A 12,734-nucleotide genomic window follows, 5' to 3' on the forward strand; every position below is an offset into this window, starting at 1 on the left:
TAAAAATAAATATTTTAACCAGCTAAACAGAAGTGGGCACAGACAGGTAAGTATTTTTCAAACAAATAAAGGGACAGAGCCCTATGCAAACTCGTATCTTTCTTGTACCCTGTCTAGTTTTCTGTGTTCCTACACTTTCTTTCAAATTGTCCCATTCCATTTTAAAAGCTCATTTGTTCATTTTGTTGTAAATATCTTTTCCTTCTTAATTGGGTGCTGAGTCTAATAATCCTGTCTCGGCTTGTTAACTGTACAATAGCAGTCAGAGTTAATGACCCATTAGTGATTAATTCCTTAAACAGCATCTAATTGCTCACTGTAAAACCTTTTCTTAAAACTGGATTAAATCATCTAGATCCTTAACCACTTCTTTACTCTAACTTTGCTAAGGCTATTAGCCTGGCCTTTTCTGAGTCATCTATTTCTTCTTTCACTTAAACTGTATTAGCAAGATAGTATTTTTAGTGTCTATATTTGACTTCTTTGCAACATCTGAAGTTCTAAGGAAGAGTAATATCAATAAAAGCCTGCCAGTGAAAATACTAAGAAATTTACTCCTTTGCAATGAGACAACTGCAGACAGTGAATGTTGTTACGCCAACCATGGCATACCGCCTTTTGGGAGAGGTGGACTTGTAGGACAGGGCTTGTCAGCGGTCGCAGCTACTCATGGAAGTGTGTAAGGCTTTGGCGGGTGAAGCTGTAAATACTTCTTAGAGTTTTCCCAAGTGTAACTTGGTCTTGGCTCAGTGTCCTGAATACGGGGCAGTCGACAAGGGCTGCCCCAGGAGACCTCTGGGAGGGGTTGCTACGTGGAGACGAATCCTTGCTACCCTTGCACGGGCATAGATCCCTGCTCCTGGGGGTACCACACCTCCCTCCTCAACACAGGGCAAAGGACTAGTGATGAAGGGCAACCCTCGCTGGGAATGGGAGGCCAGACAAGTTGCGTCTGCTGCCACTCACACTGGACTCCCCCATAGTCAACGGGCCTTGGGGCGGGCAGCCAGTGTCAGAAGCCGAGGAGCTCTTTCCCCTTTCCTTCCCTGTTGTATTTCACCGGGTGAACAGGCTGAACTAGGACCCTCGCTGTGTTTGGAAAGCCTCGTTCCTTCCCAGGTAAATCCCACATGACCAGTCTGAGCTTCCTGTTTTTCATCGGGGAGCGGAGGGATGGATATACATTTCTTTATATTATGCAGCCCGTTAAATTGTCCTCTTTGCATTTGCTTCAAAGTTCTGGAAAAGTAAAATCAAATCACCATCTCTGCAGCTGCTTCATCTGTAGCAATGTCTCCACTGGGAAATGAGGTTAATCCTGGGCGATTTCTCATTACGATGTGAGATGCAGAGAGGTAGACTGTTTTTCATGAGCAGTCTTTCCATTAGGCCTGGCTGTCTTTGCCTGGCCCAGAAATCCCAAGCTTAACATACAGAAGTGTTGTGTAAAGTTTTGCACAGGTCAGTAGCATGAGCTATGCAGGAGAGAAGACAATTGCCATAAACAGCTTTGAAGATCTCTGAATTAGTAATTATGAGGAAAATGCCATCATGAAACTTGGTCCCAATGGCACCATTTCTCAGCAGAAAGTGTATTCCACCTCTCTTCCTTCCCACCCCAGTTCAAAATCCTGTCAGTATTCAAGAAAACTGGCAAAGGCACCTATTTAAGCCAAGGAGAGTTTTGACGTGGTGTTCAGCTCAGTTGCTTTCCAGTGGAGCAAGTCTGTCTGTCTGTCCAGGACTGACCCTCAGTCCTGGGGTCGGGAGGAGCGGCTACATGGGTTAGTACCCGAGAATACCCCCGCTGTCATCCCCGCTGGCGCAGCGGGCTGGCCGTTGCGTTTGCTCCACAGCCACGGTGGGTCACAGACCCCGTGAGATGAAAACACAGTCACAGTTTAAATTTCTGCTGTGAGCTGTTGGGGTTGGGGGCAATACCGTTCCCTCCGTCTGTTGAGGACATGTTAAAGTCCGCAGGCGAGACGGACAGCGAAGGATCTTCTTTCCAGCTGCCTCAGCTACGTCTGACAGGGATTTCAAGGAAGAACATTTAGTTACTTACTACTGAAAAATCCCAAGTATCTGTTCAAAGCTCCTGGCTGCGTCTTTCTTCGGTTCAGTCTGTTGGGACATACGATGAACAGACATTAACTCAAGGGGTCTCCCTTCAGCTACACTGTTTTTGGGCTGGACACTCAGGTTCTTTCTTCTATGCAGTCAGCATCTTCCTCCGTCACTGATGCCATGGGTTATAAACCTTGGGACTTTATCAACTTCCTTCAGTAGCTGGTCAACCACAGAGTACCCATTTACAAAATCCTATCAAGAAGAAAATGGTGGAATAAAACAAAACAATCAAAAGAGAGCAGAACGAAAAGCTGGTTAGACCAGGACACTGGTCATTCTGACAACATTACCAGTTTGTCTGGCAGAATGAATATTGTGTCTCCTCTCGGTGAGCATCTCTGTGTTCTGCCAATGCATGATGCGAAAACTGGCTGACATTTGGCAGCCATCCCTGTGTCGTAGGACATTTCGGCCCCACGAAGAATGGTGAAATCAGCTCTGAAATGTTTGGTTCTGTGTAGGAAAGCAGTTAAAGTCAGCTAGGCAAGACATTCAGGAGAGAGTTTAAATGGAGGCAGCAGAAATCTGGATGGAGGCAAGAAGAGATAAAACTGAAGCTTGGGCCACTGATACAGAAGGGAGTGTTGGGGTAAACTAAGGGGACGGTGTTCCAGCTGCTGACCAGTGCAGGTAGGTCGGGTATCCCTCCTTTGACTCCGTCTCAGTGAAGAGGCAGGTGCAGGGAGAAGAGACAGGCCTCTGGGCGAATCCAGACTGTCGACGGGGGATGCTAGTTTTAAGCAATGCTTTTAAACAAAGGGCTCCCCAGGAAGACTGGCTCACCAGCAGCTTGTTCTTGCTCAAATGCCTCTGCTGGCTGCAGCGTGCCGCAAAACCAGGATGGCTCGTATGGCAGGCAAACCTGCAGTTGTTCATGGCTTCATCCTTTACGATGAGCCTGTCATAAACATGCTGCTCCCCCATCTGCTCCCCATAACATCCTAACAAGTACCCTTCTGGTTTATTTGATGCTGCCTCTGCGGGATAGGGGCGTCCCATTTTACACGCAGAGAAACTGAGGCACGGAGAAACATGGCTCACCCGGGCTCAGACAGGGGTGGCATGACTAAGTTACCTCACGCCTCTCGTGCCATTTGAGACCCCTTCGGGTAGCATGAGCCATCCACATGTGCCTGGCACACAGGACACAGGCTCTGCAAGAGGCCCCGTGCTCTTTCAGTTCCATAGCTGGAGGCCAAGGGTGCTAACAGCAGTAGATGCCTGCGCCTAGCATCCCACCTGGAGTCTGTACAAAGGCCTCGTGGGTCTTCAGGGAGGGCTTTGGCTTCTGGGCCAGGCTTCTTCTCTTTTATTTCTTGGGTGTGTAACACATGCACATATTCACTCCAGTGACTTTGGCCACACAAAGATTAGAGCCAGCTTCCCGAGCACCTTTTTGTGGTGCCCCTCTTATTTCGCTCAACTCCTTCCTCCACTCTGCCTTCATCACTGCCAAGGTTGGGCGGGGGAAGGTTGATTCCAATGTGTGAGCAAAGCTTTCCAGGGATGGCCCAGTATCCCTGAGGGTATGTGGCACCGGCTGAGCTGCTGCACGCGTTGTGTAACTGGGTAATCTGTACCTCGCTGGGGAGCTGGGCGCCTGCCCTCCCCTCCGCCCCAGGAAGAGCTGTCTCCTGCTTCTCCTGCTCTTCTGGGGATTGCTCCTATCTATCGTCCTTCTGAGCAGCTTTCCTTCTGGGTGTCCTGGCAAAGCACTTAGCTGTCCCAGTCTGGCCCCGCGCTGAGCCAGAATGAAACCACTTGATGGCAGAACCCAGACTGCACATGAACTTTCTCTCGTGGCCTTTTTCGCAGGTCCTTCCTCCAGGAGGCAAGAGGGCCTTGGAGGGAGGGAAGGAAAGACTGGCACACCACCTGAGCGGGGGAGTTTTCTGAAGTGCTAATCCTAACTCCTGGCAAGGCTTCACATTGTCTTTGGGCGAGGTGGCAGCCAGGGCCAAAAGGAGAAAGGCAAACTTGAAAAGGGTAAGCATTTTAAAGTTACAAAAATCCTGGGACAGCAGTTACGTACACTGGGTATTCCCTTAGGCTGCCACAGGTGGGGATGTCCGCTGAGATAAACAGGATTGACCCTGGAACTGAAGAGTATCTATCTCAGGTGAAGCGTGCGGGCGGTCACTGGTAACACCCAGTTGGCACTACAGTGCCTTTTCCTGCACAGTTTTGCCTGAGAAGACCCGCAGCCTTGAATGAGAGGGCTACAGAGTACAGATCTGGGCATTAGCTAGTCCCCGCCGCGGTTTAAGTCAGCGCTGAGCCGCTACAGAAGGAAATGAGAAGTGCAACTGGAATGGCATAACCGGGCACGGACGAGAGACAAAGGGACGAGAACCGTGCACCGGTGCTGCCTGCACCTGGGCACCCGGTCACCCCGCACGCACGCCGCGCTACCCGGTGTGGCGGGAAAGAGACGCGGTGCAGCCCGACGGCCGCCGGCCCGCGGCGGGGAGCACCGCGGCGGGGAGCACCGCGCCGCGCCGCCCCGGCGCCCGCCGCGCCCCGCCGCGGGACCGGCGGCTGCTTCCCGCTGCGGCTGGGAGGCGGCGGCGGTGCTGGCGCGCGCCGGGCCCGGTAGCGCCCCGCCGGCGCCGGGGTCTCGCGGTGAACGGCCCGAACGCCCAGCGCACCCCGTAGCCGAGGTCACCGGCACCGCTCGGGTCACACCGGACATGGTGACAAACAGAGGCAGCCCCGGGGCTCCCCTCGCAGCGGAGCGCTGCGGCAAGGGCCTGCCGGCCCGGCGCACCGGGCAGGGGGCGGGCTGCGGCGCGGGGCCCCGAGCGGCCCCCCCGGGCCGGGGCCAGCGCGACGAGGCCGAGCTCTGCGGGCCGCCGGCCCCGCCGCGGCCCCGCCCCGCCCCGCCGCGGCCCCGCCCCGCCCCGCCCCGCCGCAGCCCCGCCCCGCCCCGCCCCGCCGCAGCCCCGCCCCGCCCCGCCCCGCCCCGCCCGGCCCCGCCGCGGCCCGCCCCGCCCGCCCGGCCCCGCCCCTCCCGCCCTCCCGCCCCGCCCCTCCCGCCCCTCCGTGGGCCGAGGGCGCCGCCTGCTGGAGGCGGGCGCAGCTCCCCTGCCGCGGCCGCGGGCTCTGCGCTGGGCGTGCGGCTCTGCCCGGCGGGGCTGGCCCGGCTCCGGGGCGCTTAAAGCTGCTCTGGGACCTCCGGCTGCTCTGGGACCTCCGGCTTGTGCCGCTGGGATGACCCGTGCGTTCGACAGATCGTTTGCAGTTACTTTGTGCAAAACCACGCATTTGCCTCATTCAGCTCTTCATCTGTTCCCCGTTTCATGGTGTGGCTGAGGGCAGAAGGGACCTCCGGAGGCCACTTTGTCCAACCCCCTGCTCAGGCAGGGTCACCTAGGACACCTAGGACCAGTTGCCCAGGACCACGTCCAGATGGCTTCTGAATAGCTCCAAGGAGGGAGACTCCAGCACCTCCCCGGGCAACCTGTGCCCGTGCTAAAGTCACCCTCACAGTGACAAAGTGTTTCCTGACGTTCAGAGGGAACCTCCCGTGTTTCAGGCAGTGCCCATTGCCTCCAGTCCTGTCACTGGGTATCCCTGGAAAGAGCCTGGCCCGCTCTTCTTTACACCCTCCCTTCAGGTATTTATACCTATTGGTAGGACCCCTTGAGCCTTCTCTTCTGCAGGCTGAACAGTCGCAGCCTTTCCTCGTAGGAATCATCTTTTGTGGCCCTTCATTGGACTCTCTCCACTTTCTTCATGTCCCTCTTGTACTGGGATGCTCAGAACGGGACGCAGTACTGCAGCGGTGGCCTCGCCCGTGCTGAGCGGTGTCACCTCTTTATCCAGACCTGCTTCCCCTGCTCTGTGTTGGGCTGTGCACGGACAGATGCTTCCCGTCGTCCTTACAGTCCGGTCGGTCAGCGCTGTGCTTTGAGGAGAGGTGGCAGCACATTATCTCCTTGCCTGGGCCTCCGATGGTGTGACTGTCCCGTCCAGAGAACTCCAGGTGAGCGAGGTGCATTGCTTGGCTCTAACGTGCTGCGGCCCCACAAAAGGTGTCACGAGCTTGTTCTCCTGGGAGGCCATGTTCTTCCTTTAGTCTCATGTGGACGCACAATGGTACCGGACCCGCTAACACACGGTTAGGAATGTGTGGTGGGAGCATGCTGAGCTGCCGCATCGCCTCCCAGTCAAACAAGGAGGCAGTTTCTTTCAGCAGACCTCTCTGCTGCCTGCCTGTGGAAGTGCATGCCCTGCTCTGTACCTGGCCCAGGGGTACCTCGGGAAGGCAGTGTCAGCTTCCCTCTACTGAAAAATATTACAGAGCAGGGAGCAATTCAAGGAGAAGAGCTTCAGTGGAAAACGAATCATTCTGTTGTTTCTTTGTTACTAGCTGCGGCACAGCCAACTTCCTTCTTATTAACTCAAATAAAAGTATAAACTCAGCCTTTTTCTTAGTACTATTTATTGCGAATGTTGAAATATCATGTAGTTTTGAACTAAGAGATGAACTGATTAGATAGGTAAGTCATGTAATTAATTGGAAGACCCTTCCGTGACAATTATATATATCAAAGCGATTCGAGTGAGAAAACACAACCTTGAAAATGAAGTAGAGAGTTTAGTCATTGCTGAAACATAGAAGAATATGTGTATTTAGATATTTTACACAAAGGAAATCTTGTTTACAGAAAAGAGACCTTGTTGATTATCTGACACAATCGAGTGCCTGTGAAATATAGTCTCTTACGGAAAGTATTCCATTTCTTCATGATTTAGAGACCTTCTTTCAGCTTGGAGTGCTCTCTTTCATATTCACAACTTGAAGCAGGTAGTCCATCATCTAATAAAAAGAGAAAAATATCATTTACAGACCAGTTCTGAAAAAAGTAATTCACTAAGTTAATAAGCCTAATATATATCTGCTCTGTATATTCACATAACAAACACATTCACAATAATCTTTCCAAAACAGACCTCATTTGTCTTGGTTAGCGTAATAACCAACTGCCAAAGTATGAGGAAAGTCATTCTCCCAAATAATTCTGTCTGCCGTCTCATTTATATAGTGTCTCATTAGTGTTAAAACGCCAAGTCATAGAAACAATTTAAAGCTTATTTTCCAACTTACTTTTACACTTAGGCCAACTTGCAGGAGAGATTTCCCTTCTGCTCTTCAACTACTTTAACTGTAATTTACTCACAGAATAAAGAGCAGGCAAGATCTTGATTAACTGAAAACAGAAGAAAATAACTGAGGTGCACCACCCTAAGCCTAATTCCCAGAACTATTATGCTCATCTCTTTGGCCTTTTTGACTATTTATGTGTTACAGCACTTTCCCTGCTCTGGGTGAGTCTTTTAGGAGGAATTTTTTTATTCTTGAGAAACGTTCAGCACAGTGTGAGCATCAGTGGTGAATAATGCGCCGAATGAATTTGAGCAAGACCCTGAATTGACTTACCTGAAGTACATATTTGTATTTACTTCTGCAGCCTTTAGCTTTGGGGATTTCTGATCTTAAATTTAAAAATTTGAATTTTAAATTAAATCAGCTAAATTTGAAAGAGTCCATGAAACGAAGTCCTCATAGTACATTTCTTCCCAACACAGCCCGTCTTCGCTGACGTTCAGCAGGTGGGAACATCGGGTTGCACCCACACAGAGATAGACTCCTCGTGGTTAGCATCTCTGCAAGTGCATACTGCCTATGAGAATTATAGCCCCCGCGACGGTGATGTGGCCGTGGGACAGCTATTCCATCAGCTGACAGTAGGGTTCATGATTGACCTTTTTTCGGTCACGTTTCAGTACCTCAGTCCAACAGGCCATTTCACAGTGAACAGTAACCCGCTGTAAACATGGTGCCTGGTTCTCCTAGAATTCGTTTCTATTTCAAACTCAAACACAATATGGCTGGAAAAGTATTTCATACCAAGCACAAACTTCTCATATGCACTGCATCGTCATTGTCGGTTTACTCTACCTGGCCATCTTCCACCGAGGCAGGTAGCTACATTCATCATTCCTGTACGTGGACACCTTCGGTAGCTGAGGTACAGCAGCACCTTAAACGAAGGTGATGTCTAACCCAAGTTTGTGCAACATGGAACCCCCCACATCCAGAAAAATCTACAGAACTAAAATCCAAAGGTCATTTATGCTCCTGTATCACTGTGTACATGTATGTCTGAATTTCATATGTATACCAGAATTCCACCTTTATAAATAAACAAGGCATCCTTTATTAAAAATAATGATTATTTAAATATTTCGGAAACTATCACAACCCTCAGAAAAGTAAAGCACTTCCCTTCTGGTCTTCAGGTCTTCTTCATCTGGAAGGCAGATCTCAAAAAGATATATAGCTTAACTTCCAGGTGCTGGGTTTTTACTTTCTGAAGCCAAAGGAATAACCATACATCGTATCCTATCTAGGCTGCATATAAACAGGTATTTGCGTCCAACAGTAGGAAAGCACAGGTTATGTACTACTTTCATGATTATGTTTTACTTCAAGATGGAGACAAAGTAACTGTTGAATGCTGGAAATCAAAGGTTCTATGGCAAAATGAGGTTCTGCAAGTTGTCATGTATCTCAGTCACATGAAAGACATGATTCTTCTACTAATCATTGGAGAAATCTGGATATTTAAGGCAATAATCTCATTATTCCACATATATGTTCAATGCCTGACCACAAAAATGTGGATATTAATTTAGGGTAAAAGTGCACACACATGGATATGATTCAACTTACCGGAGGCAACTTTCAGCCTCCATAAGTACGATTCACTACCAGATACTTTTAGAAGTTAAAATATTTCCCTATTTACATAGCATAATGGAATTTGTTCATCTAATTTGATTACAAACCTGCACACTGCAGAGCTGAAGATGAGCTAAATAGTTTCCTTTTTAGATAGTCTTAATCCGAGTTATTATAAGCATCACTGTGTCATGAAGCCATAGCAGAAAGAAATCTATGGACAGCATTCGTATCAGTGGTGTAAAAGACTTAAATCATGGCTTAATTTAATGACTAAATTTTTACCCATATTCAAGTCAAAACCAAAGTATTCACTGACTTCACTGCACCAGGATTTCAGGAGGGAGACTGGGCTGGAGTCATCCCGGGAATAGTAACTACATCATATTACAGTAGAATATGGGAAGAAAAAAAATCTTCCTGTTAATGTCTTTAAGGGGGCGTATTAATCTTTTTCTTCTATTTCAATGTCACGCAAAGGAATCCTGCAGCTGTATCACCATTACTGTACCTGATGCATTATAAAGAAAGGAGTTTTCTAGTAAATTCTGCAATTTACTTTATGTCGTTTAGACCCTGATTACGTTCTGTAAAACCTCACTGATATCTCTCCAAGTATATTTTACAGGATTTTCCAAAAGAATAGGGTGAATCTGTTCCAAAGTCTTGTTATCTTGTGAAATGGTGCTCATAAGTACATTAACTTGAGGGAAGAAGAGGTGGGTCCTGGGCACACGTTATAGCTTATCAGTAGCCACAGACTCATTTTGCGAGACCACAACCAACCACAGGAGCGGCCGGCACCGCCAGCCGGGGGGAAAAGACTTGCAGGAGACAACGACAGAGCTGGGAAGGGAAGAAACCCTCCAGCCCCGTCGCTCTATCCACTGATCGGCAGTACCGCACAAACCGGACAAGGCAACGGCAGCCAGAAGGGCAGCCGAGGGAGACAGTCAGCACGACGTGGCTTCATACCCAACACCCGGTGCCTTCTTCCTGCCCTCTGCATTCGCACCTGCGTTTCACACCAGCTTGTTTGTGCTGAGTTAATGCGGAGCTTGGTGCTGACGTGTTCATCTGAGCACGGGGTGCTAGACAAGAAAAGAACCTGAAGGGAATCCCGACACTAAAATCTCCGTAATGCTTGCCGAGTTTATGCCCAGTAGCAAATTAATGCACAAAAAATACAATCTCTGAGTGACAATCTGGAATTGTTTCTGCTGCTTTTCTGGACAATCCACAAGCTGGAGGAAGCTGATATGTTACTGTAAAATGAAATTTGCATAGATGGAGTGTTTTTACAGGTTTTATCTTACTTACATCTTTCCAACTGCTATTGTCATCTGTCTCCCAGGTGTTCCTGGTATACCAGGGAAGCCCACCTTTTAAAAAGTGAGCACTTTTATTTTCATTCCCTTCCAGCAGCCGTAGCAAATATTTTGAGATTTCTTCCCACTGCAGATAGCCTTCCAGCTGCTTGATATTTTCAGGTAATGCTGAAAACGGGGTCTTGTTTTCTTCTTCATAAACATAAGGAAAATCTCCAGTGCTCTTTTTCCCCATTAAATGTCCTGTAACAACGACAGCAGCATGAAATTATCCAAAACAGGTACAGGTATAGACGTGATGGTTCAAACAGCAGCTGGAAGGGGTTATTGCCTGGCAGTGCGGAGGGGATGTTAGGGGATGTTATTGCCTGACAGGGGCTTAGGTGATGTCTAGTTGAAGCAAACTGGCGCTGGAGATTTTGTCACAGCCTCACACACAATTGATGTCCTCTGCCTCTTATGCTACATCGTCAGAGAAAACGTTGCTGAGAAAGGGGCAGAGATACCCAAGCATTCTCCTGGAGCTAGGGAGAGGCACCTGGCAGATTTGCTGGAGTAAGAAGTGGATGGAGAAGCTGTAGGTTTTAGACTTTCCCTGCCTTGACACCGGATGTGGGAACGGCGGCGTAAGCCTATGTTCCAGGGCCTTTCTAGGAGCTCAACGGGATGCACTTTTGACGTACCGTGCTTTACTGTCATCAGAATGAAATCCTAGTTGGCTTTAGGCTGCAAAGGAGGCTGCTGGGATGGGAGGGAGGGAGACAGCAGCGGAGGACCCTCCTGCAGGCCGAGCGCCCCAGGGCCCCGGCCGGCACCAGGGCTGCCCAAGGTGCTGGCTGCGCCTTGGGGTGCTCGGGGGCGCCTGCCTTCGGGCTCGGGTCTGGGTTCCCGCATCTATGAAGAACGGTAGCGGCAGGACACATAACGGCCAAATAAACATGTCCGAGCCAGCGGGGAAAGCTGCGTTACCCGCACCCTCTGCCCCGCACAAGCGCGGGGTGCCGGGCCGAGGCCCAGCGCTGTCCGGCACGCAGGCTGCTTCCGCGGCAGCGCTGCTCCGCACCCCACGCTCAGGGGCGGGAGGCGGCGGCGGCGGGCGGGCTGCGGCGGCCGGCCCGCCCCTGCACAGGGCCGCGGGCCCTCGGGGAGCGCCCTGCTCCCTGCCCTGCCCTGCCCTGCCCTGCCTGCCCCGCTCCCTGCCCTGTCCTGCTCCCTGCCCTGCCCTGCCTGCCCCCGGGCAGTGCCCTGCCTGCCCCGCTCCCTGCCCTGCCCTGCCCGCCCCCGGGCAGTGCCAGTGCCAGAGCCCGGCCGGCGCTGGCAGGTACCGAGCGGCACCGGCCGGGCGCCCAGCACCGGGAGGCGGCGGGCGCGGGCGCAGCTCCGCCCGCCCCGCTCCCGCGGGCGCTGCCCGGGCGCCGCGGCACGGCCCCGCAACGCGCCGAGGAGCCCGGCGCCGGTGCGAGCCGGAGACCGCCGGCGGGCTGGCGCGGCGGCGGCCGCTCCTGCTCTCCCGCCGGTGCGCTCGCCGCGGCCCTCCGCCCCGTCCCGGCACCGGGGCCGCTTGCCGACGGCGGGGACAGCGCAGCCGGCCCGGGAGGAACGCCGGGCTGTCGCAGCCCTGTCCTCCCGGCCGCGGCCGCCGAGCCGCTGCGGCGGCGTTGCCGCTGCCCCGGAGGCGCGGAGAGCCGTCGGGGCGAGGCGCGGACGGCGGGGGCCGGGCGGAGAGAGGGTCGGGCCGGGCCGGGCCGGCGGCGGCGCGGCCAGCCGGGCTGGGGAGGGGGCGGGCGGGCTGCCGGGCAGCGGCGGGCGGGCCGGAGACTTACCCACAGCCCAGTGGCTGCCGCGGGGGTAGATCTTGGTGAGCGCGGGGGAGCCGCCGGGCTGCAGGGGAGCCGCGCCGCCCTGCGCCGCCAGCAGCGCCAGCGCCAGCAGCGGCAGAGCGCCGGGCCGCCGCGGGCCGCCGCCGCCCATCGTGCCGCTGCCGCTGCCGGTGTCGGTGTCGGTGCCCGTGCCGGTGCCGGTGCCGGTGCCGGTGCCGGTGCCGCTGCTGCCGCCGCCGAGCCGCCCTCTGCTGCAGGCCGGCTCCGGCTCCGGCTCCGGCTCCCGCTCCGGCTCCGTCTGGGCGAAGCGCTGCCGCCGCCGCCGCCGCCCCCCATTTATACGGAGCCGGGACCGGGCGCGAGCGGAGCTCCCGCGCCTGACGCCTCCTCACGGGGCCGGGGCTGCGGCCGCCCCCGGCCCCCCGTGCTGCCGTCCTGCCTCCGGCGGGGGCGGGGGCCGCAGCCGACAGCCCCGGCCCCCCGCCCGCCTCCCCGCCCCGGCAGGCTCCCGGCGGGGGGAGGCGAGGGGGTGCCGGCCCCGGGGCTCAGCCCTCCGCGGCGCCGGGCTGTCCTCCCCAGCCACCGCCGCGGCAGCCCCGGGGCCGGCGCCCGCTCGACGGGCTTTCCCGGGGCGCGCCGCGCCGCCGCCGCCGCCGCCCCGCTGCCGCTCGTCCCGTCCTGGGCCCCCTCCGGCCCTGGCCCCGGCCC

General features: G+C 53.9%; 1 protein-coding gene across 1 annotated transcript; it reads right to left on the bottom strand.

Moving 5' to 3' along the window:
* Positions 1–6,650: 6,650 nt before the first annotated feature.
* Positions 6,651–12,474, bottom strand: GRP (gastrin releasing peptide). Its single transcript, XM_072859865.1, has 3 exons — positions 12,030–12,474; positions 10,199–10,449; positions 6,651–6,952 (listed from the first exon to the last, which is right to left on the bottom strand). The coding sequence occupies exons 1-3, from the start codon at positions 12,175–12,177 to the stop codon at positions 6,899–6,901; spliced, it is 453 nt and encodes a 150-aa protein (XP_072715966.1). The 5' UTR covers positions 12,178–12,474; the 3' UTR covers positions 6,651–6,898.
* Positions 12,475–12,734: the final 260 nt, after the last annotated feature.

This window comes from Ciconia boyciana, chromosome 4 (assembly GCF_034638445.1).
Source record: "Ciconia boyciana chromosome 4, ASM3463844v1, whole genome shotgun sequence".
NCBI lineage: Eukaryota > Metazoa > Chordata > Aves > Ciconiiformes > Ciconiidae > Ciconia > Ciconia boyciana.